The 26,179-nt window shown below is 42.7% G+C and overlaps 1 protein-coding gene across 1 annotated transcript in view; it reads right to left on the minus strand.

Annotated features, from left to right (window-relative positions):
- The window catches only part of SMOC1 (SPARC related modular calcium binding 1), a 135,288-nt gene extending 109,334 nt beyond the window's left edge, over positions 1-25,954 (minus strand). The window contains exon 1 of the mRNA XM_067295676.1: positions 25,850-25,954. Coding sequence (XP_067151777.1) covers positions 25,850-25,954 — 105 coding nt within the window. The remainder of the gene's footprint in view (positions 1-25,849) is intronic.
- Between the last annotated feature and the right edge of the window lie 225 nt (positions 25,955-26,179).

A 26,179-nucleotide genomic window follows, 5' to 3' on the forward strand; every position in this document is an offset into this window, starting at 1 on the left:
AAAAATGAAGAAGCCATTCTAACTAGTTAATCCTATTTTCCCCTCATTTTATTTCTACTTAGGCAGAAAGCTACTTTAAGAACATAAGAAACCAAAGCCAAATATTACTTGCAGGCAAAAGCAGTCATCAATATCCCATTCTTCCCACATAGTACTGAACAGTTTAGGCAGAAAGATACCCATACAGTTTGGGGTAGCCCTACTCCTGCTGTTGGTATCGTGACAGATTCAGGATTACGGACAATACTGGAATTCCTTATCTTCATGTTGGTGGTTGTTAGCCAGGACCCCAATAAAATGGGGATAACATCCATAGCAATTGCTACCCCAAAAGCAGTTGTACCAGGATGGATCAATGCAGGCAATGCATAGCTAGGCACCTTCCTGACAGGTTCCCTTTAGCTAGGCTGTGATTTCTAGGAGTTGTCTCTGGGCATCTCACTATTCTCCACCCATAGTTCTTCCTTCAGTTATGTCTATTTCCTGATAAAGTTTGCCACTGAGGCTAACACTGGCTTTCTTCCTCCCTATAAACACTAGGAATAAGGGGTGCCCCCATGCCTTCCATCAGAACTTGCCCACTGAAAGCAGTGACATTGTTGAACACGCTGCTTTTCCCACTGTAATAGTCTAGTTTCCTTAACTGGTACACAGGATGCAAGAGCCACAAGCCACCTGTCCCAACACAACTATATAGAAGATCTGCATTGCAGAAGTATGAGGGCTATTTGAAAGACTTAACAGTTGATCATAAGCTCCTGCAACACATTTTTCCACAAATGTACTGACCAGAGAGCCATGTATTTGTATTACTCTTTAACAAGATCTGTGTGAAAAGCAATCCCCACAGAAAATTATGCAACAACAGGGAAAGTCACACAAGTATCAAAGTTTGATGTTATTCCAACAGCTTGACTGGAAGAATAAGTCCTCCCACAAGCATCATTAGCAGATCTGTTCATCAAGCTCTAGACCTGTCCCCCTCCCCAAATACCTTGCAATTTAAAACTATCTACATCGAGGTCAAGTAGTGGAAGAACATCTGTTTCTCAGAGAGAACTGAGATTCTAAAGTCTACAGAACTTTTCAGCTTACGAAGCTTCACACCTGCACATAAAAACTTGCATTAAAGAAACTAAGCATCAGGAAAAATACTGATAGCTTTAAACAGCTGACAGCAGAGAGAACAGGAAAGGAAAAAGTATGAGGTCAAGTGAAACTCCAGCACAAGAGTCACAGTGGATATTTAACTGTGGAGGTCTTTCCTAAGACTGTAGAAAAAAAGCTCTTCAAATAATGCTCATCACAAAGGCTGTTTTAATTACTCTCATCTTTAAATCAACCCAAGTATGGTTTATCAGGAGTCATCTCTATCAGTTTGAATCTTTCAGTCTGCTTGAGTCTTTCAGTTTGAAAGTATCGCCCATGATCTTCTGTAAGATTTAGCTCCTTGCACTTGACAACAGAGGAGACAATGCCAAGATTAAGCTTTTTCCTTTCTGAGATGTTTTAGAAGCAGTGTGGACTGCACAGCTAGTGCCAAGGCAGCTCACAGATAGTATCACTCCTCTACCTCTTGCCTCCTTCCCCCTCCGTAAGAATTCTCACATGGCAAGCATATGCTTCTGCAACAAATCAATACAGCAGTTATCATGAATTCTGTTTCAGACATTTAGTGCCTATAAATAAGCAGCTCAGAATAAACTGAAGATTAGAGAAAACAGCAAGAGGCTACTGCATCTCATACACTCTTAGATAACTTCTGTCTTCAGCTAGTAGCCAGCAGACTGCATCCAGCCTCCAAGGCTGAGGGATCTCTTGCCACTTAGCAAACCTACCTTTTTCACTGGAGCTCTGGGTGCAGAAGCAGTGTTGAGGGGAAGGGCAAGTTCTACTATCATATTAGCCTGTCCTTTGAGTAGTCAGCACCTCTGTTTCCATTATATCAGTATACAGCAATGCTCTTTTACTCAGCATTCCCAATAACAGCTTCAGTACCCAGGAGCAAAGAGGGACACATCTACATTCCCATCCCAGGGCATTGCTATTTCAGAGGCTGCAAATCACCCTCAAGGGACCAGAGAAGGACTGCTTGCAGGCAATCATTAATATGCTTTATGCACCAGCTATGCTCCCCTTCCTGTTTCCCATACCCCCAAGTCCTTCTCCATTTCCAAATGGAGAGTGGGTTTACTAGATCCTATTCCCCTATTTCAGTCCCAGGCACTAGCCTTTGCCCCCCTGCCAAGCATTTCCAACTTGTCAAGTCCAAAATCCTAGTTTGCTCCTTTAATTACAGGCAAAGAACCATGCTTATATCAACATCTTGATCAAGTTCCTTGAACTCAAAGCTCACCTTTAATCCTATATGAAATGGGTCTGACAACACAGGGGATTTATTACCAAAGCATCAAATAAACATATAAAACAGCAAGAACTATTTGGAAGAACAATTTTATTTTATTTTTTTTGCTATTGAACACATTCCTGCTCTTAAGTGAGGACATACCAGATTCTCTAATGTAGCTTAGTCAAGGTTTTACCAGGCTGCAGGAATGATATTAAAAGAGTTTCTTCTCCGCTGTTCCCAAGCTGTAATACAGAAACAGGAACACCCCAGACATTCCCTGCTCTTGTTTAAATTTTAACACAGGGATTCTCTTAGGTGCTGTGCAACATTTAAACAGGACCCCAAATTATTCTTGTTCAAGAACAACAATGGCCAAGCTCCCATCAAATGCAACAGGATACATATTTGGTTGCCTCCTATGAAATAAAGGAGACTTATTAAAAATATCAATTTAAAACATCATCTGTTCTCTTGGCAGGGCCTAAAAACACCACTCATTAACTGGCAATTGCATTAGACACTATCAAACAGCTGTTTAAAGGGGATATATATTATAACAGTGTGCTGTGCAGCTTCAGAGGTTTTGTACTTCTAAGACTTTTTATCTATGGACTACAGCATATTTATTAGGAAAAAAGCTCCACCACATACCTGTACGGCAGGCATTATCCCACTCTAGGTGAAAAGCTTTAGAGACAGTAACTCACCCAAGTTCACAAAACAAGCCAATAGAAGAGATGAAAAGAAAGCAAAGTATCACCATTTTCCAGGCCTTTAATGCCTGAAAATTCATTTCCCCCCCCCCCCCCCCCCCACACACACACACACACAGAGCTTCTGGTCAGGTTCACAGCACATTCAAGAAAAGGGCACAATAATGCACCACTGTGGTGAGACCCAGTACTTACTTAACCCCTTAGGCCTCAGAGTTTTCTTCTTACTTGTGAGAAATTGCAGCTATGAAGGAAGCAAAAGTTTCACTCACAAGCAGTGGTTTAACCACAGAGAAGTGCTTGCTGATGCAGCATGGCTACCTATCATAGGGATAGATGAACAACATTAGACAGGAGTGAATAAAGCAGTGCTAGTGTTTTAACCTAAACAATGCAGTGAATGCCATTCATTAGGAAATGTAGAGTTAGGCAAGAAGCAAGAAGCTATCACTGATCTCTTACTGCTGTAGGGAGTACTGCACTGGGGACAAGACAGACAATGCATTGTAATGTTATGAGGTCTTCCACCTGTCAAGGGAAAAATTAAGTAAAAATACATAAGACAGGTTATACAAAAATAAAAGTCAACCCCACTTGAGTGAATACATAAGTTTGTTAACTTGCTGACTTGTTTGGGCTTTTAGAGAAACTGTATATATACTAATCCAAGGCCAAGAGTCAAGTGGAATTTGAGACTCAGACCCATGCAATTGTAACAGCAACATCCCACATTTCTTTTTTGTAAGAAAGAAATTATAACCTCATTAGTAGCTTGCTCAAAGCCATAAATTATTAACCCTCAGTAGCAGAGGGGCAAGTTATTCCATTATTAGCCTGCAAGGACCTGCTCCCTCTCCCACAACAGCTGGTACATTCCCCTCAAAGGAGTGGGGACAAGATGGAGTAGAAATTCAACACTAACCTGATATTCCAAGTTTGACAGAGAGTCTTAGATTCTCCCTATAAGACTCTAGAGCTTTCCATCACATTTGACATGTTTACTAGTTGTTTGAAAGACTTGAAAATCCTCTTAAGTTACCTAATCACATCCTGTGGCAAGTTAAAGATGCTTGACATTCCTCCCCTCCCTTTCCCCACCTCTGGGGCAAGCTAAAAGGGTAAACATGGCATAAACCCAAGTACAGCAGAGCCAAGTACCATTTGGGATCTGAAAGGAGTTCCATGTGCCCTGAGAGAGGTTAGCACAGCAGAGGACAAGCATTCCAGGCACTGACCCTTCCAGTCACCTAACTGGTGATAGAAAGCATTGGGAGAAGCAGAGCGAAGGATGAATTGGTTCTCTATTCTTGTATTGGCACTTCCTCTAAACTGCAAATATAGACACATAAGGAAGCTCCTTTGGAAAAGAAATACCCATCTATAACTAGGAACTGGAAAAGAGTAAGGCACCATAGAGCAAGCAATGGGGCAGCACATGCATAAAGGCAGACAGCCCCTCCAAATTCCTAATTTAAAAGGGGCAGACAGGAAAGGAGCCAGTCAACCTGACATGGCATTTATTTTTCAAAAAGACTCACAGCTTTGTGGACTCTTCCTGAAAAATTTCATGGTAATTCCTTTGCACTGTTCTTGCCAAGCTGCTGACAACAAAATTTAGGGTATTTGTGTTATTGTAAGAAAGATCAAGTGGGACTGCTGTTAACCCAGTTTCCCCTCCTCAGAGGGCTTCATTCAGCATCCAACAAGCCAAGAGTTAAAAGTATGAGGTCAAACATGCCATAGGCTTCAACAGATGCATCAAATTGTTGAAAGAAGCTACAGAAGTTAACACACCAGCTTCAGCAACTGTTTTGCTTCTCCCTGCCCAGCTCCAGAACTTCCACTAAGTTCAGTATCAAACAGAGTTAACAGGATAAACTCAGAAACATAACTGCAATCAAGCATAGTATCCATGATAAAACCAGAAGCTAAATAGTCCAATTCAATGCTTAGTCATCAGGTCAGAATAGACATGCTGAAATGGTGGTTGAGCGCCTTCAAGGCTTTCTTACCTGCCAAATAATGATTCCGTTTCTAGACTTGAGCAGAAGTCTCCAGCTTTACCTCTTATATTTAGGCAACTCAACATTGTACAGAATGAAGCAGTGGCCAACATCTGCTTAACCTCTCAGAGATCTAGCAGTTTGTGTGCAGAAGCGTTACACGGCAACATTGCTGTAGATGCTTTAAAACTATGAAGTAACAGTAAGCATGGGGGGGGAGAGACATTGTATTGGATTTGTTCAGGTTTGTTCTGTTCCCACTTAAGTATATAAGCCACTGGACTGAGAAAAGCAGGATTAGGCAAGTATTTTGGCAGCTGTACATTTGCTAATTAGTATAGAACAAGGTATCCTTAAAGAAGTTCCTACCAAGCCTACAGCTTACTTCATTGAAGAGTTACTCAAGATCCTAAGCTCAGTGAAATGAAATCCTTCCAGATTCCTGGGACAAAGCCTTACAATACATTGTTTTCTTTGCAGTGAATCTCCCTCAGTCTAAAGGGGAAGGACAAGCCTTACTGCAGTTTAGGGTCATTTTTGACAATGTTGAAGCTATTTAGGAGTTCTCTAACTTGACACAACCTGAGAAACCAGAACCAGAGGTCTACCAGAACTAGAGACTCCCCAAGCCACAAACACAACCTTAGATGAGAGTGAAGTTGCTTCCAACAGTAATTGCTCAACTTCCAAATCAAAGCTTGGTTTGAAATATGCTTTGATATTATACCAAGCATATGAGAAAGCCATCTTTGAGACACCTTATCAGCATGCTGCACTACATACCAATGCATTCATCTCCAAATAGCACAAGTGGCTAATTGATTACATCATTGGTCAAAGGCTATTCAAGTGAAATTAAAGCATCTAACTTCCCTAACAACATCTGAATAAAATCTAAACTACTACAGCATTATTAGAAACCACCGTAAATTTAGAAGTCCTGTTTAAAGGTAGGAGTCTTGCAAGAAGTTTTGATCTTGAATGCTCCTGAAGGCCAGTCTTTCTTTTTGGTAGTAAAGTGCAGATAGCCAGTTAAGCCATGTAATACCTTTTTACCTTCCATAACCACACACTGCACATCCCAGGTTTTACTCCTTAAAAGAACATGGAAGTGTCAGAGAGCACACAGGCATTAGCATTCAAAATTAAGCAGTTACTTGAAGAAGCTACCTACACTCAGAGTAGGAGCTCATACCTGTAGCTTATTTGCCAATATAGAACTCCAACTACTACGAGCCCCCCCACAAGCCAGTACAGCATTCCATTGCTCTTGCACTGTGGATATAAAAAAAAACACACAAAAACTTTGCATCACCAAACCATCAGATTCTACTTCATGCAGCAGATGCACAGTTCAGCATTGTACAATTCTGAAAGCCTGCTTGGCTAACTTCCCATTTTATTCTCAATGTCTGATGTTTTTCTTAAAACCCAGGCTCTCACAGAAGGGAATGCTGGCACTCTTCAGTAGTGAGCCCCTCAGAAAAGCCTAAAAAGGCAGAAGTGCCCCCAAATCTCATTTCTGGAATGCTTGGAATTCTGTAATACTTAAATAATTCAAGCTTGGAAGTAGCTCCTCAATATTTTCTATTGTTCATGCTGCTACAGCATAGCTGTTTGTCACCAGAATGCATGCCTCCAGCTATCTTACTGCCAAGCAAGACATTCTTGGTTTAGTGTTCTAGATAAGCTAGCCGTTTCTTGTACAATTAAAGCCACTAGAGGGCATTGAAATTTACTCTGAAAATAGGATTTCGTGCGAGATTGACTTCCCTAGAAGCACAGGGCAGGGCCTAAAGCTTTGATACTACTATAAATCCTTTGTCCGCAGAGATAACATCACCACTCAAACACTCGAGCTTAGAACCACATAAGACATCCCCCAGCTACAACAACAGCAAATGCCACACTGTTTGCCCCAGAAAAGGTCTACTGCTGCACAACTGCCTTAATGTAAGATTTGAGTCTTTAACATAGTAAGTAACTTCACTTCATCAAGCCACAAACCATGTCAACCCAAGTCTTCCCACCTTGGCACACCACTGTGTACATTGGTCAAGTTTTTGCTACCTCATTTCAATTTGTTGATAATTTGGAAGGCAGGAAGGATTTCTGGGCATCCTCTGCTCCATCAGCAAACAGCAATACTGTTTGCTTCCCTTCTAGACTACTATCAACATCTCTACATGTTCCAGACCTACTTTCCTCATTCCCAGCAAGTGCCTTGATCACAGTTGTAGAAGGAGTGTTTTGACATACTGTGTTTACATACACCCATGACAGATTTTCACTTTTATGTACTGCAAACCTAAACAAGGAGAACTGAAGCCCGACTGACAACCCTGTGTTAGTATATAACAAGCAACAGATGAGTAGAGAAGCCCTGCACTCAGCTGGATCATCTCTTTGTTCCATTTCAAGCAAGTACTTACACATTTGACAATGGAGAATCAAAAGCTGCTGTCAGGAGCCCTGCACAGGTTGGTCATGGGACTTAATAAAGAGAATGTGATGTTAAAAAGTAAACTCAGCCTAGCTAGGAAACACTGTATAAGTCAAGCCTATCACCCTAGCTGAGAGCTCGGGCAGCCTTCTCTCTCCTGTTGAGATAGGGACAGAGGCTATTTTCAGGATACCCAGGGCCAAGCCCATTCCCCCAAACCTTTTGAAAATTCAGTTTCTACTGCACTGTTGATATCTTTGTTGAGTTCTGAGGAGCCTCATCCCCTCCAAGTGCTGTTCCACATCCAGTTTGAAGCCAGCTGGCCCCAGACATCACACAGCAGTGTCATAACTAGTGTGATCAGCCTTGTTAGTGATATAACTGCACTATTTGGGGAGTTGTGTCTGCTCCTCTGCAATGCAGTAAGTGGGGATACAACAGGACAAAGCATCAGATTTCAGGGTATTTCCTGGTAGTCCACCCAGCTCTGTGGTCCATGAAGTGCTCTTAACAGCCCCAACACAGCATGCCTTCTACAGTTACTTGCACAAAGGTGGGTGGCCTTGTAGAGTTTAAAAAAAAAAAAACAAAAAAAACCACACACCCACAACCCCACACACCACACACAAACAAGTTAGATCTACCCTCAACCCTGGCATGGAGGGAAAGCTACCAGGCAAGCAGCAGGACAAAACTGTTCATTATTCTATTAAACTATTCATGCCAAGGTTGGGACATACAGGTTACCCCAGATCTCTGGAGAGATGTATGGTTTCATCTTTTAACAGATGAGTTTTTGTAGAGAACTGATATGAACATTTAAAGCCAGACCAGCCAACTCCAACCTTCAGCTATACCTACACCAGGAAAGCTCTACCAGTACAGGGCATCAGCAAAGTACACCTGTGTTAAAAGCAGAGAGATTTGCCTTTGCCTAGAGTAAGCCCATACTCTTGGCTATTCTCATTGAACTGGTCTGTCTCGCTTCACATTAGGAAAGAAATAGTCTACCACTGCTTTGAGGCATATACCCTAACCAAATGAATCCTGCCTATTTAGCAAACTTCCATACAGAGTCTTAGCCTGCCCTATCTTACAAGAAGTAGGAGAGGCAGAGTTAGTTTTACCCTTTCCTTAGAAGGAAAGGGTATTTTTTGCACATGTAAGACTGCTATTCTACTTAGCTGGAACAATGTACCTGGACACTGCAACTCTTAGTACAACTAGTACAACTGTAAGCTGATTAGCCTGTTAGTAATTGTGGCCTCCTTGTGAAGCCTCAATATCAAGCCAATATAAAAGTCTTCTGTTCTCAGACAACTCTACTCTGTATGCACCATCAACATCACTTTCTTTAGTGTCCCCCATCTCATGTAATGGGGACTAGGCTTAGTTTTATCACATATCAATCTTCCTCCTTTGAGGCCTGATTACAAGGAGCAGAGCTGCTCCAACAGTGCTCAAGCATTTAAGTGTTAAGTCCCAAGCTCTACTGAATCATATTCTGCAGTAAATCCTTGTCAGAGAACTGAGTCTGGGAACTCCTAGGTCTGTTTAACTGCATAGAAATAGAACTTCTTCCAAGTTATCCAGCATTATGAAAGAAATAGAAACAAGTTTGAAATTTTCCAGGCCCACTTTCAAGCCAAATTAGATGCAGCCACTACCAAAAGACTTTGGATGCCCAGAACCATGCCCTTTCCCCAGGAGGATGATGGAAAGGGACTTGGTTCTTATTCAACCCCAGAAGAGTCAGTATTCCCTTCTAAAACCAGACCATGAAACAACATAATCCATCTCTGCTAGCTGAAGTATTAACTGATGACTAAGAGCAATAGGTCACCTTCTCTAGAGAGGGGCAACCAGATATGGCTTTCATCTTCTTCCTTCAGAAGTAAAGCCTGGGTGGAGCATGGGTCTATTGTACTTTCTAGTAGAAGTTAGCATTTGCTCCTATTCACTGCCACCACAAGGCTTTGGCTTTGAGAATTCATGGTAGATAAGTGCAGACAAGCTCCCTTTCTGCCAAGGGAGGTGACATGAAAAGCTTTCCACTATGAACAGGGAGGGGGATGGGGGAAGAAGTCTTCTGTTTTTCTGAACAGAGGGTAGAAAGAAGCACAACTAGTCAGAAAGCTTACTAACACCCACCCTGTGTGCCTGTGTCTTCTCCCATACCCATGTGTACAACCCATTTCAAAATGGAAAACAGATTCAGTGTTTTAGGTCCCCTGCACTCCACCTCAGACTCATCTGAAAAGTAGCAGTTTAAGTTGCACAGATTCCAGGATCAGTCCAGTTGGTGACAGAAGCTGTGCAAGTCAAGATGTGGCCTTTCTTCCAAAGCCAGTTTCTATCACACTGGCTTATCAGTCAACCAAGACATGGGACACAGAGGAAACAAACACTTCCAGAAGTAAGTGGAGTTCCTGACAGGTAGTGTTCTGCAACAAGTTTATACTTAATCTCAAATCAAGCAAGAGATTTGGCCTCTTGCTTGAACTGAATCAGTCTACTTGAGGCAAGAGCAACCTTAGGTTTACAGTACCTGATTCTTGGGCAGTTTCTTTCCAGCTGCTTGATCTCAGAATGCATTAGACCAAGACAGCCCCTGAAGGGAATACACTAATGGGCATCAGGTAATCCAGACCACTACTCATTCTGGATGAAAAGGAAACAGCTCCGGGTACAGAACAGAAGCACTCTCCTTTCCCTGTTGGGCCAATTTTAAGGAAAGTGGGATAATACAATAGCTAGTCACACATTCTTGACTAGTTTAATACTACATCATTTTAAGTATTACCATTCTTATGACAAAAGACTGAGACAGGTAGGAAGGTAAGTGTTTATAGAAGCAATTTTATTCCTCTGTGTCTAAAAGTCACATGTATGACTCAGGGTCAATATGCAAAGAGTTCTCTTAAATATCAAGCCATGTTAATCCTTTACCTGAAAAGACTTCAGTAATATTGGAAGTATATAGCATGGTTCAGTCTTGTTTTGAATCTGATGCAATTCAAGCATATACAGCCCAGACTGGTAGATTCATGTTAATAACTGGCAGTCATACCATCTCCTTGTAAAGGTAAGCACTTTAAGCAAGAATGCTATTGCTAGGAATATTAGGGTAGGGGTGCACTCCTTTTGCCTCGGAAAGTTGAACTAAAAGTTAACATACCTCTAAAGCAGTGTGCTTTAAAATACACGTTTCCTTTCCTGTGGAGTTTATAGCTTTACATCTCTGCTACAAGTTAACAATCTTTTTTTTGCAGAGGATATGTAATGGACAACATTAGAATTCAGAAGCAGCAGTTCCAGACTCTGCCTGGAGCGCCTCAATACAACTGTGGGATTTAGTGTATGTTGTGTACCTACCTAGTATCCATAAATCTGTTGTATTTGGTATCCAGTCTAGGACAAAAGACTACTACTAAACAGCACCCAAACAGCAGTCCAACTATGGTGCTGGTAAGAGTTAGTAAACCCACAGCCCTTGAGAGAGAGCAGGTAGTTAGCTGGGCTTCTAAAACAGGCGTCTACCACCAACGTAAGTTTGATTAGTCAGCCTCCACAAGATAACAGCAGCAAGCAACAATGGATTGTTGCATTGCTGTGTTTTTAGAAGCTGTTTCAAGAGTTAACCTTACTAGATCCATTAGTATGTCGCATGAATGAAACACTGAAGTGCTTCCAAGTGCTTTCATTATCTGATAACCAGGAAGTGTGAGTCAGTAGGAACAGAAAAGGTCCGTTTTCAGCATGGTCCACCCCTATATCCAGGGCAGGCTGGCTGTCTGGAATTGCAGTATCATAGCAATGAGAGTTCTTGGAGCCTAAAAGTTGCTTAACTTCCAACATATGCAAGTGCTTCAACCAAGAGGCTAGAGCTGCCTAGACTGCATTTGGTAGCAGTAATTCATCCAGACCATACTACCAAGACAAGTGGCTAAATCCCACTCCATCCATACTACTGGCAGGCAAAGTTTGGGTGTCAGTACTGCCACAGGAGTGAGTTTTCTTCCTGGAGCTCTGGCCTGCTCTGAACTAGAGCCAGGCAACAAGTTCAACATGTAGCAGGGAATCAGAAAACATGCTCAGACATGAGCTTGGAGACCAAAACCAACAGTACAGATGCAGCAAGTGTGATTGCTTTATGGGTTGAAGAACAGACCGGAAACAAAGTGTTACAGATTAGAAATGCTCAGCTAAGCACATTATCAGGAGCCACTAAAGGCCAAAAAATATTAGCTCAAGTATTGGTATTTCTACAGGCTAGAACAGACCATTATTTTTCACAAATGGCTTTGTTTTTCTTAAAGCCTCAGAATTCTGCCAAAAGGCAACCAGCAATGGAAGAAGCTAAGTATGATTTTATTGCTGCTTTAAAGTGCAAGGTCAGTAAGTGCTTGTGAATTACTGCAGTGACATAGCCTTCATGAGGCTTTGGGAGAGCATTAAGAGAAGTTAACAGATCCTGGAAACTTATATGGTTTATTTCTGTCCTATTCAGAAACTGCTTGTGACTAAAGTCACTAACTTCTTGTCACAGGAAAAGAATTTAAAAAACAAGTAATGGAGAAAACTTTAGCCTCAAGTAACTGTAAAAACCTGATAATGAGAAAAGAACTGAAGTCTTGCTTTTTGACATACAAGATATTTAAGCAGACAGCGTAAAGATTTGGACAGTAGCCTTTTTATCAAGTAAGGTTACACTGGCTCTGAAGCCTGAACTCTGCTGAAGTATTTTGGATTCTCTTCCACTGCCCACTAACAAGCATAGAGCACTAACAATATTACAAGCAAAGTTTCAGCACCTGCAACTTGCTGAGCTCCTGATAGAAGAAAACTGCTCATGAATTAGAACTGATTTAAAGTCCTATAAGAATGCTATGCCTTACCGTTAACTCCATCACACAGCAGCAACTTAACTAGGTAGGCTTTTTCCTGACAAGAGCCAAACATATTTCCATCAGGAAAACAGAGCATGGAGGCTTGTCCACCCCCAAGGATGCAGAACACCAGAACCAGAAGTTGTACAGATGCTCCTGTAAGTTAGCCCAGGCTGAAATTTGTCAAAAGTTAACACATCTGGCATTCCCCTTTCCAAATATTCAGCAGCAGAACAAAAAAAAAAGCACTTCTTCCCCTTCCAAAAGGGGAGGTTGAAAAACCAGTCTCTGTTTAGGTTTGGCTATGTGAGAGGCTATAAGTTCCATGCGAAGGTTGTTAGAGGCCCCTCAAGGAGTTAAGAAGCTGCACTTCCAGAAACAGTAAGCACTGAGGTGCTTGAATTCCTGTGAGGTTCAGCACTTAGCACCCAGCCGCCAGCCAACTCTTCTGCCAGAAAGCTTACATCAGGGCATCATAGCATTGCTTATCCACACTGCAGATTAACAGCATAGAGTTTGTTCTGAGAAAACAGACACTCTTCCCCTTTGCTGACTAAGCTCCACCCTCCCACTGTAAAGCACAGCAACACCATTTCTTCCTGTGGTTAGCTTAGTGCCATCTTGTTTGTTGGTGGCAACTGGAACGTGAGAGACTTAAACAGGTATAGTTTGAAACCTAGAAAGGAGGCTTTTCCTGGCATAAGTGACTAGCCCAACAAAAACAAATACAGCAAGGGAGGGGCAGTTAAATGAATGCAAGTGATTAATCTTATGTTGACTGACACCAAGTCAGAGGTTCTGAGTCCTCCCTTCTTTCCAGGAGAACTATTGACCTTTCAGACTGATAAAAAAACATCTGCCTTTTGTTTTTCTTTTCTAGTCTTAGAGCTTTGCAATTACCAGAGTAGATTCCACGCTTCAGCTAAGACAGACACTTGCCAGTTATTTGTTCAGCCCTCTGTAATTGCCTCTTTAGCAGCTCCTAGTGTTTGTTGAATCACAGCCATCTGAGGCTGGGGAAGGAGGGGGATAGATTTTATAATCTTTTAGTTCTTATAAAGACTTCTCCCAAGTGGGGGGGGGGGGAAAAATGACACTTAGCAGGAAAGCTTCTTACAAAGTCAAGGCACTGAGCTTGCAATCTGCAAGCAGTAGGTCCAACAGAAACAGTTCAAGCTGAGTGCATAGCACTGCACATAGCACTAGATTTAAGATAGATGTTGCCCTGTAGTACATCTTGAAAGTCTGCCAAGAGTCAGCTATACATTTTAGCCATCACCAACTGTCTTACCCTCTGAGAGCATGACAACACTGGGTGCCATCAGCTTCCTCCCAGGAGATACTAAGGCAGGGGCACATCACTCCCAGGAGGGAGAAACTTCCTTATGCTTCCCTACACTTCAGAGATCTGGATCTCCAAGCTAAGTGCTCAAGAGAAATGAGAAGCCAGGCAGCAGCTAGATGAGTTTCACTTAAAGAGCTGGTATTGCAACCCAGCAACTGCTTTGTCAGCAGAATAAGGACAGAGATGGAAGGAGAAGCAAAGTGCTCCCTACTCTTTGGGAAAAAAATTGTTCCCCAAATCCTGGCTCCTACCCATTTTAAGATGTCTTTTTTCTTATTCACAACTATCAAATCCTGGATACAGTTTAGCACAGGGCACTAACTAGACAAGCTTCAGTATCAGCATTTATAAATGCTGTCTTCAGTTAGCTCCAGTAGGGACGGGACTTGAATCCAGTAGGGACGGGACTTGAATACAATGCTGTTGTGTAAACAATGCCTAGCATTGGTTTCAATCATTTTGCAACAATGCAGATTCAGAGAGAATTTTGTTTTTACATCAGCATCTGCTAGTGAAACAAAAGCCACTAGCAAGTCCCACTGAAACAATTCTAGATAACTATGATTCTACCCATCTGAACACTGGCATGAGGTTCAACAAAAAGTCTCTTCTCACTTGATCCTAATTGTTTGCCTTAGGAAAGGCATGATATGAATGAATATTAATCTGCCATATAGTACCAGTTGAAGTTCTTGGGTTAGATTTTTGGTCACCTAGGTTTGCTTTCTAATAAGTACTAAGTGAAGAGCCAGCCAAAGATAACATCCTATTATGTGTCAGGTGAGGACAAGGAAAGAGAAGACTCCTTCCATGAAAGTAATCTTCAGCTTTTGCTCTGACATGCTGCACTTGATCATTGCACTGAAAAGTGCAATTTCTACACTTTTGAGAAGCATTTGTCAAAGCTGAACAAATTGTCAGGTGGAATAATCCATGCAGCCATTTTACTCTATTTACTTGCCCCAGTGATATCCAGAGAAAAGTGCTAATTCTTGAAGTTGGACTTGCCCTCACCAGGAGGAAGACTCCAGGCAGAGTTCAGCAAAAATTACCAAGTTCAGAACCTGTCTCCCACCCTCACTGCCATGTCTGAGCAGGGCTTCCCCCATCAGAAGGGAACTGCATGTACAGCATGTGCATCTTGGAGGGCATGGAGTAGAGCTTGGCAAAAAGCTGGACAAGAGCAAAAAGCTGGCCAGCTTTTCATATATAGCTACTCTTAAGACAGGACACTAGCAGCGAGCAGATAACTTGGAAATAGTTACGGTACAGCCCCTGTGGAGGTTCCCCACTTAAGGTTACATGCAGACCTTTTCTGAACAAAAGAATCAGTAATGGGCTAAGAGTTGCATGGGACCTCTAAGAAAAAGTTTTGCAGGAGAAAGTTACTGTAATAAAGTGCACCTAACCTTCTCTTTAACATAAGGAAAAAAAAAATCTGCCTTCTGAATAATATTCTCAGCTACAAGGAAAAAAATGCTGACAGCTTAAGTTAAACTTCCCATTTAGGACTGTCATTCACTCCACAGAAGTGTTTGTTGTTTTTAAAGTTTCAAGCAAAATCAAATCCTTCTCTTTGCAAGTTGCCTGGGATTTTCCTACTGAACTCTTCCCATCTATTCTGGGGCTCCTGTGGGAAGTCCCTGGGGTATGTGAAGCAGTTGAGAGCTTTGTTTTCTTTAGTTTGTTTTGATGCCAGCAGTACTGGAAGCAAATCTTGGAGTCATTTAGGTAGATTCTTAGAGTTCCACCAAGAAACTTCAAGGAAAACTTAGTTGGTGAGTGTCAGAAATAAACTATTTCTAGCTAGATCACTGTCTCAAATCTTTGGGCTCAAAATGTACTTCTCATAACTGGGTCAGTTCCAGGGATCCTGAAGTGCAGGTTTCAAGAACATTTATGCAAATTTACTCAAGTGTCAAGTATGGCAGATTTTTTCCTCCCACTCAGCTCCCATTTCAGCACCAAAAAAGAGTTTTCTAGAAAACATGCTGAATTTTTCCTGAAATTAACTCAGACAGAAACTAATTTAGAGGTTATGACTGATTTTTTTGATTTTTCAAAGAAACACAGCAGGACAGATTCATCCTCCTAGGGTTAGAGCTAACATAACTACACACTACAGCTATTATAACACTGACTGATGTTACAGGACAGAGTAAATGTGTTAAGGTGTCTTGTCCCATGGTTGCTTTTACATCCACACTAGAAGTCTGTCAGCCACACACTGCAGTATGTTGATGAGCAACAGCTAGCTTCAGTTTCAGTACTGCAGCCAAAGTGCTTCAGGTAATAAATATCCTAGTGAAGAAAAGCTTGACTTTTCAGTTCCCAATCCAGCTAGTCTGGAATTCCTTCATGTATCTATAGCTTTCATTAAAAAAATCCTGAAATTGAGATTGTCTTTGTCCTTACAGTTGTCAAGGAGACAAGAACAGCAGTAGCAGCCATAGTTCCATACCCATTGCTTCCTACTCCACATCCTATTCCCCCTCCTTCCTAAAGGATCTGTATTAGTGACACCAGAGCAAAAGTTTAACTTAATACTTATTTGGAGCTCCATCAGCCACCTTAAGAACAAGCCTGACTTTCAGGGTGTGCATAACTGATAGTTGAACTGTAACATTCAGAAGAACTCCTACAGTTAGATTTCAGCAACTCTACAACTTTTAGAGTAGGAGCTTAGATGACAGCTCAAGTCCAGCAGAATTTGACTTTCCTGCTAACTCACCTTTGACTTCAGGGGCAAGTGAGGAGAGGACAAAACCTGGCAGCCCTGCAAGACTTGAAGTCTTCAGCAGCCGCAGCCAGTAGTATCCAGACTGCTTTAGAGCCAGCTGGCCTGCCCCAACAGAAGAGCTCACTGTCTTGCACATAAAAAATAAAAAGGGGGGGGGGCAGGGACAGGGGAGAAACAGCCACTAAGTTGGACGATAAAGCAGTTTGAGTTTTGTGAAGAGAATGCTCAGCCCCCCAGAAGTCCCCTGAAGACGTGCATCCAGAAATAAGCTTGGCATGCATGGCTTGACATGCTTCTCCATATCTCTGGCCAATGAGTTTATATGCTATCCATTAATATGCTATCACTACCAAGGCAGGTTTATTTCCACTTTTTTAATGCCTGAGGAAATTGCGGCTACTACTCCCTCTTCCACATTTCAAGCTTAAAACAAGTAAGAGTAAAGTGAGTGCAAGACCAGCTACTTCCACTGAGAGAACATCCTGCCTCAGTGCAGGAGAACAAGAACATCTCTTGCTTTGTAGAGCACCTAACAAGCTGAGGTCTTCAGAGGACAGCTTTAACTTTCAGACCTGCACTCAAGGATGCAACTTCTGCTCCTAAAAATACTGGCCATACCTGCATAATAGTAAAGATGGAAAGATCCCTTACAGACACTAACAAAGGCAGAAGCAACAGCAGTAGCAACACTAATACAAACTTATAGCAAATTCCTTTGACATTACCCTTTCATCATGGAAAAGATGAGTCACTCATTGGTTGGCACAGCCACCAGACACCACTGAAAATACCTTCTTCCACTATTAGATTTAACCTATTGATATTAACAGTATCCATCTAGTTACTTTAGATTTGACCAACAGAGCTGCAGGACAGCATTTCTGGGATAACTTGAGGCTTTCCATGTACAGCAGCCAGGAGCAACAGTCTTACAGTCAAGAAGTAGACCAATGGACTTGAGTACATGTACAGTACACTTAAGATATCCTATTCCATGGCAGCAGCTTTCAGAAGTTGAACTAAAGCACCACTGCCTCCTCTTAGCTGGAAGGATGGTTCTCCACATCTAGCAACATTTTCAGGCATATTGCTGAAGTATTTCATCTAATTGAGATCAAATAATTCCAACAGCAGGAACAGAAAATCCAATTGGCTAAAATTTACTACTTCACCAGGAAGAGATGGTGACATTGTGCTGCAATACTGTCTTGCACTAGATCCCTTACCTGACAAAACCCCAAGGTCTTGATGTAGATATTGGGATTGCTATCAAATGAAGAGAATTGATCAAGTTCTTCTAGATTTACACTTTTTGTTACACAGTCCTAGAGACTAACTTTCCCTTTTCTTACCCTTCTGCATTCTAACCTCACAATATGCGTATGTACAGTGTACATGGCAAGAACAGTTCTGCATCTTTTATATATCAGTCTTTTACATTAGAACTATTTCACTTTCACTAAGTCTAAGGAATGCACACATTAAGACCTGCCCTTACCCTAGAAGCAGATAATCTAGCCTGCCAGATACATACACATTCTAAAAAGCTACTTTTGTAGGCAGCTTATCTACTTTTGCAACTCTTGCTTGCTCACTCTAAGAACAGACGGGTAAGCCAAATGCAAAACTCCAGGCAAAAGTCAACTAGAGTTACCACCATTTGGCTGTATGGTAACTAGATTCAAATCTAAAGTAGCTACTTGGCTCAGACAGAAACCCCTTTACTAGGCCAGTATCCACAGACTCCATTCGTTTTATATCCTCCACTTGGAAATTGAACCCAAGAGCTTCTGGCTTTTTAGTTCTTGACTTACACCTCATTCCACTGAGTATTTGTTTAGGCCTAAGCACAGACTATATGTAAATCAGCTTCAAAAGAAATGGGAAAGGAAATGGTTTGATGTACAAACCAGAATAAGCTCTTTAATCTTCATGCTACTTAAGGGAATCTATGATGCAACAGAAGGCTATCATCCCATCTATTTCTGACTAGTATGCATCTGGTACACAACAGAAGCAGAATCTAGGGATAGCATACCTCTGGCTGGCTTTTTGGTATGCATCTCCATGGTAACATTGAGATGCTACCACCTTCACTAGGTGTTTTCACCTAAAGATATACTTTTACCCATTTGATTCCTGCCTCATTCCACTTCAATCCCAGGTGAAGCCACATTGCTGCTTCTGCTACTGCTCCCAGACTCAAGGGGTAGACACTAGCTCACTCAGTTTCATGCTTGCAGCCTACAGCACACATGAAACTACCACAGCAGAACACAAGATGCTGTAGAATACAAGTTGACTTTACATTAAGGCTGTTTGGGGTGGTTTTAATTTGCTGGAGTGTCAAATCCTGAAGTATTAGAACTGCAACTGAAGAATCAGATGATCTCACATTCCAAGTTTTCTTCATAACCAAAGTTCTTAACCCCGTATTATGAAACTCCAAAGTATAGACCAAGAACTATTCCATGTATCATAACATGCATAATACAAACTTTCAGTTTGGCTGCTATACTTAAGATGGACTTCTTTCATCAGAAGGCAGAGTATGACTTCCTCGAGCAATTTAAGTGATGGATCTCAGTCACAGAAATAGAGAACAGGGATGGATAACATTTCCCACATTCCTTCCAGTTAGTGACCCAGCTAATGGTAGCTAGGAACTGGTAGCCAAAAGAAACTCTGAAACAGAATCTGTCCACTAAGTGTTTGGAACCTCTCCTCCCTATTTGAAAATCAGCACTTCCTCTAGATACAGTTCCAACTATCATTAACTAGACCAGTGGCCAAGAAAAACCGCAGGAAAGCAAGTTATTTCATCTGCCCTATTTCCACATATTCCTTCTCATTCCTGTTCACCTTCCCTTCCACTTCCTATGATGCTTTCAATCAAAAGCTCACCCAGGAAACAGCCCTCATTTTTGTGCTCCCCTCCCTCCCCTGCTTTTAATGAAACAGCAGGCTCCTTCTTTGGAGCCAGTGAATCACATCCTTTCACTTTGCCATAGGACTCAATAGGAAAAGCTTCTGTTTGGCCAGTGATCTTCCAGCAGTGGAAGAAGTTTGTCGTTTAGACTGAAAGTGCTGCCATGTAGCCTACTGAAATAATTCAGTCAAAACCAGGCACATCTTAAGGCTACCTTAGAAGCACCATGCAGGCTGGAATGAAGCCCTTCATAAACCAAAACTTCCTCCATCACCTCTCCCCAGACAGACTGTGCTTCTAGCACGTAAGCCTTTAGCTGAGATAGCACAGGCTTCTGAGAGCAACTGCTGTAGGAGAGTATAACGCAACCATCATTTCTCTCCCCAGCCTCACAAACAGTATTTATGAGTAGACAGGCTCTCTGTAGAGGGTGATGCTTTCCTCACCAAACAAACACAGGATTCTTCTCTAACATTCACAAACATAGCCAACGCTATCCACAGTTTTACTGCAGCATCCCAGAGGGATCTAAGTCCTATCAGGATCCCATTGTGATAAGCAGAAAATCTAAGATGGGTGCCATGAGCCTAACTTCAAGGTAAGGCCTAGTCCTGAGGGAGCTGACTTGAGTTTGCAGCTCTCAGACTGAAGAGTTGCTAATAGCCTACATAAGGTCATGCACAAAGAACTCTTTTGTATGGTGGGTTGATATTTTCTCTGCTTTAAGTGCAAGCCCTACATTCTAGCGTGACTAGCTGTGCTTTCCTACAGTTATTCTCCCTATTACCAGGTCTCCCAAAAAGAGGCTAGACTTGAGTTCTCACAGGGTCATCACCAGATGGGCTCCAGTGTCAAAATACACCCTGCTAGTATATGCAGGCAGTAAAAGCCACCACATACAGAAAGCTTCAGTATTCACATTTAAACTGCTTGAACTCAAGTATTTACTGCTAGTGTGAGCCAGAAGAGGAAGACAACTGTATACCACATTCATCACATCCCAGTAATTTCTCTATGTAAGCAAACATTTCACACTGGCATCACATGTTACCCAGAAAGTTCTAGTATAGAAGTGATTCACTTGCTGTGATGGCAGCCTCCTAGTGTTTGGGCAAGAGACTAAGAAAAGCATCTCAGACAAACAAAGCAAGCTTAGAATTGAATCCTACTGAGTCAATGACAGTAGTTAAACTTGTAATCTAACAAAAAAGTGACACTCTTAGTTCAAGCTGCAAGTTAAAGTTCAGGCAGAGCAGCAAAAGTTACTTGAACAAAGTACTAAACTATCACCATTGCACATCAAGCTTGACTCAAGTTGTACTATGCTGCAAGAGTCCCTAGATGTTGCATCAGCACCACAGCATCTGCAACATAGCATCTTGTAGGAGCTGCCAGTGTGGCTTCCACTGAAAGCCATCATGTTGTCACACAGGAGGCTAAGTACTACAGTCAGTGCAGCAGTCCTCACACTTTGAGGATTAACTTCAGTTTCACCTGTATTGCCTCAGCATTAAGCTTTTAATGTCAGCATAAAGTTTATTGTGCAACACCTAACTAACTGCACTGTCAGAGACATCAGCCTCAGAGAAACTGGAGATTCAGCAGGCAAGTAGGAGACAAATGGTTTTTTGTTTGTTTGTTTTTTTGACAAAGTGATGTCACAATTAATTTGAGATGGCAGGATAAGAACATCTAAGATATTTAAACAGCAGGATTAATATTTCAGAACTACTATACCACTGAAATGAGGTTTACAGTCATCTTATCAATTGCTTCAGGCCATCTAGAAATAAAAGAAGGCAAGAGAGCATCTGTTCTGCACTGATGGCAGTGAAGATTACCTTAGCACATGACTAGTGTTAGAAACTTGAAAACTAGCCCAAGAGGTTATCATAGCAGGTGTTCCACAGCTACCAAGCTTGCTGCCATCACCAGCAGAAACATGAGTAGTTTTTTTCCAGCCAGAAAAAAGATTTCATACCAAAATCTTTCATTAGGAGCAGAGGTCATTTACCTAAGTGAAGCATTCTTGAAACCAATTCAGAAATCCAAGCAGTTAAAACACACCAACTCGTTCTGCATAGTTCTAAAGTTGTATTCCTTAGTGTTTTCCCATTTAGAATAGCACCCAAGAAACAAGTTTCCATGCAAGAATTAATCCTATTCCTCAAAACAGTTGCATAATTAAAGAGAATCAGATCAGCTACTTTGACACAGAGCAAGGAATTCAGCTGTTTTAACAGCAAGAGTCCAAATAGGAATAAAGAGGAAGAAAATTAGTGTAGCTCCATATAGGATTATAGCCCCTACTTAGGCAAGGGCAACTCTTAGCCAACCAAAAATGGAATATCTGAGAGCAAGAGCTGTGCGCCACACAGCAAGTCTGTCCTATTAGGAGATGCTTTTCTAGAGACCTCTCCTTGGGTCCCTCCCACAGTAAGGAAATCTGAAACTTTAGTCATTACTTATCAGCTTATGCCCTCACAATGCAGGATGATCTAAGCTCAAACCAAACACCGAAATTCAGTCACTGTAAACCTACTCTAAGTTTTTACTCTTTACATGTAGATCTTCTCCATATGGAGCCCTTTACTTCATACTTTTTATTGTATACCCCTTTCCAATTTCTTCCCACTATGAAGAAAAGAGTCTTCCTAGTTTTAGTAGAGCACATCTAAAGATGTCTGTTTTGTTCAACCCTACTGGAGGTGTTGCAGAGAGAACATCCAGAACAGCACAGGCTCCTCAACACAGGTTATAATGCTGCTAGCTCCTCCAGATTTTGTCTGCGCTTTCCAGAGGGAAGAGCAAACCTGCAAGAGCCTTTTCAGCACTTTTTAACCAAGGCTCTCATGGGGGTCCTAACTAGTAACCAGCTCCAGGAGAGAATTCACATTGCTCTGTGGCACTCAGGTTATGCTTTGGAAACCATGGGTATCTTCATACTTTTACCTGCAGCTCTCTAGACATTTTTCCACTACCTTCCCTTTACAATAGCACTGACCTGGAAGTCAACATCCCTATCTCCAACCAACATCCCTTTCAAAGATGAATATTTCAGCATGTTTCCACTCATATGAGGAAGAAAGTTGCAGTGACTGCCCTCCCCTCCCTTCTCTTAGTTCTCTAGGATCAGTAGGGAGGGTTCAGACTCCAAATGATGCAGAAATCCAAGCCTGTTCCTAGAACAGCAGTGTGACTGCTGCAGTCACACTGCAAGCACCCACCATTTTCCTGTTCTAGTATTTCTCATTACTGCCATCAACAGTTCTGTGGCATAAATGGAGCAAGTTCATAACAGTCAGGAGCTGACCTCAACATACAGAGGACAGAGCTCTATCTTTTCCGGAACTAGGACAAAGGTCCCAATTTATTTTCCAGATAGGGAAAAATAGAGTTTAGTGGCACAATCTATTTGCTATGAAAGAGCACTGCTCAAATGCATCACAAAGAAGGAGATGAAAGAGCCAGCCCAGTCAGGCTCCCCATCTATCACGCAGGGAGCAAGGAGGGGGAAAGCAGCAAGAACTGGCTTGTCACACAATTCCAGATCTTACACCAGCAGAGAGAAAGAGGCATGCAGGAAGAGAAGAGTAGAGCCTAATTAGCTTTTTCCAGAAGGCAATGTTCTTCAGACAGACATTTTCCAAGAACTTTCCATATAGTCAATCACTTGCACTGTGCTCTCTAGACCTACCAGAGGAGAAGTGATCATGCAACTGCATGACAGAGCAAAAAACATTCTAGAGTCTAAGCAAGAAAACAAGCCACATAAAAGCCTTGGGCTTCCAAGTTACTTCTAGGGTACCCAAGACATTAGACTTCCTACAGGGGCTCACTTGGGACCGTTAATAATTAACTGTCAGTTGGCCACAGCAGATGTACAAAAGCCAGATGTTTTCCACAAGTCTCAAGTCTGAGAATCATGCCAGTGTTCATAGCTTTATTATAACACAAAACAGCAAGCTTTGTACAACTAACTTGGAGAGCCAGAAGTACATCAGCAGTCCAGTAGAGATTAGCTGCACTTGTAGTTCATCCTGATATTCAAGTGATCATCTGAACTGACCCACTTCATCTGAAAGTTTAGTACAGTATTGGCACAGGAGATGCAGATCTACTCATTTCTCTATGCTGCCTTTCATCAACTTTTTGTCATTTTCTGCAAACAGTAGCAAATCATACTCTGTCTACATATTCAACAGCAATGCTCACTGCCTAACTTAGGAGCAACATTGTTAAGTACTAACAAGGAAATGCAAGAAAAAACATCAGATGGAGAACTTGTTTCAAGCATTATTGCTGCTCATTTAAATTCACTGAGAAGGAATGGATTAATAATTGCTGCTTACCTTTAAAAGCATTTGAGCCTGCAAAAATTGTAGCTTTAGTGCTTAGTGTACAGAATAGAAACAGCTTGTAAGGCTAAGTATTACACCTAGCAACTGAATGACTACAGAATCAGACTCTAGAACTGCAACCCTGACCCCACAAATCAGGGAGGGTTCCTGAAGGGAATACACACTTGATTAAAAGTCAGCATGAAAAGCTGAGTGGTGTGACTTGGTAATAAACATTTAAAAAAACCACAGAATTAAAGATTTTTCTAATGCAGATGGGAATCTAAAGCACTGTACCTTTCTACTAAGGACAACTTTATTGGCAGTGTCTAATCATTAGAAGAGATTATAGATATAAGCTCCCGAGCTTTACAATGGTGGTGAACAAGCAGACCAAATTCCCCACCTTCACACACACAATTAAGCAAGGCACTTACAAGACTGAAAAGAGAGGCTCTACTAGTTAGACATCCCTGAAATCAACTGTTTAACAGTTTTCCATTAAAGAGCCCATAAGTTAAAGTTTTAAGGCAGATCCTTCTACAGAGCTGTAGACATTGATGCCCACATAAGCCAAGTTTCTCCACCCAGCCATGAAGGGAGAAATACCAGAGTCGGACCACTTATTTCAGGCAATAAGCAAATCAGTAGTCCTCTGTATTTGGTTTTCCATTCTCCTGAAGTAGCTCCCATCCCAAAGACAACACAGCACAGTGAGCAATGAAACTCTCTTGTAAAGTACAGTATATACAAATGGCCTACTTGGAAACTGATAGACAGGCTTATTATGCAGTTATGCACTACCATCATAACTTTTTATTTTGCTCTTTGTTTCAACTGCTCCTCATTAAAGCATTTAGATACCAGTGCTGATGAAGGGACCTAGTCATCCAGACAGACTGTTACTTATCACCTCAAAACTCCTCTCAATATGGCACCACTCCAATTTTGAGGTTTATATGCTTGGTATCAGGTAAAAAAAAAAGATATATGCATAAGCACCCCTATGTTTTTCCCACCCTTCTAAATGGGTCTCCAAGGGTTTGAGGCACACACTAGATCTAATCTGCCAGATTCTAACAGTTACTGTTACACATCTGGCCATAAAAGAGGCTACACAGTACTGCTGAACACAAGGACACCAGTGCAGCCAGTACAGTTTTTCCACAGTTCTGAAGTGTTTAATAGCTGTAACAGTCAAACATCAGTCTTGACTATTAGAAAAATTAGAGTACTGCACTCAAGTCCCTTATTGTTACATTTTGGCTGAGCAGGGACTCTAAAGACTCCTGATCTTGCCTAACCACAGTGTAAGTTAATTAAGTACTACATTTCATAACATTTCAGACTGATGGGTCAAGAATGCATATGGTCAATGCATCCAACACGCCTGCCCAGAAATCAAGTTTTTCCACTTACCCAGAACTATGTTTTTATTGCAGCATTGGCTAAAGAACAGCTACTGTTTTGCAGCTTTGCAATTGAAAGCTCTCATGCTACTCCAGAGTGGTGCTGCAGTGGTAATGCTAGCTCACTGGGAGGACCATATTTAGAAAAGATGTTGGGTTCTCCCCCAGAGCAATGCAATAGTTTGGTGAGTGAAATTAACAGCCCCAATCAACAAACACCATCATATTAAGAAAAAGAGAAGATAGCGCTAGACTCCTACAGGGAGAAGTCGAGGCTGCAAGCATCTAGCTTTATCGCAGGGATTCATTTAATCCCTACTCGGGAGCATAAAAAAAGAGAAGTCCCAAAGCTACGTTCTGGGAAGAGGGGCTACATGAAACGCAAGACAAGCGATACAAAAACACAGCCTGCGAGCTTCGCCCCCCTCCTCTCCGCAGTCAACGCTAACAAGCTCATACTCCCGCACGCCACACGCTCCGCCGGTACCCCGGCTCCGGCGAGCGGGCGGGCGCCGGCGAGGGTGCGCGCCCCCCGCGGGGAGCCGGGCCCGGGCGCCCGCAGGACCGGGCCGGCACCGGGGCGCTGACGGGCCGCGGCACCTGGCCCGGGCCGGGCCTGCGGCAACCTGCCGCGGCGGAGCGGCGGGGAGGGAGGGGGCCGCCCGGCCGCGGGGGGCAGCTCACTTACCCGGGGCCCCGCGGCTCTGTGGCCGCCACCCTGGGGCAGACGCACCAGCAGCAGCGCCAGCAGCAGCGGGCGAGCCCCCGCGCCGCGCCAGGCCCGGGGCGGCATCGTCCCGCGGGGGCGGCGGCGCAGGGACGGGGCAGGACGGGGACGGGGCGGGCGGCGCGGGGCCCTCCGGCCGCCTCAGGATGCTCGGGCGGGCGGGCGGGCGCGCTGCCGCCCCGCGGCCCGGCGGCGAGTCCGTTGGCGGGCGGCGCGCGCGGTGCCCCGAGCCGGCGCTGCCCCCTCCCGCCGCGGCAGGTTACGCGCCTCGGCCATGGGGATGCCCGTTAT

Source organism: Apteryx mantelli, chromosome 4, assembly GCF_036417845.1.
Source record: "Apteryx mantelli isolate bAptMan1 chromosome 4, bAptMan1.hap1, whole genome shotgun sequence".
Taxonomy (NCBI): Eukaryota; Metazoa; Chordata; class Aves; order Apterygiformes; family Apterygidae; genus Apteryx; species Apteryx mantelli.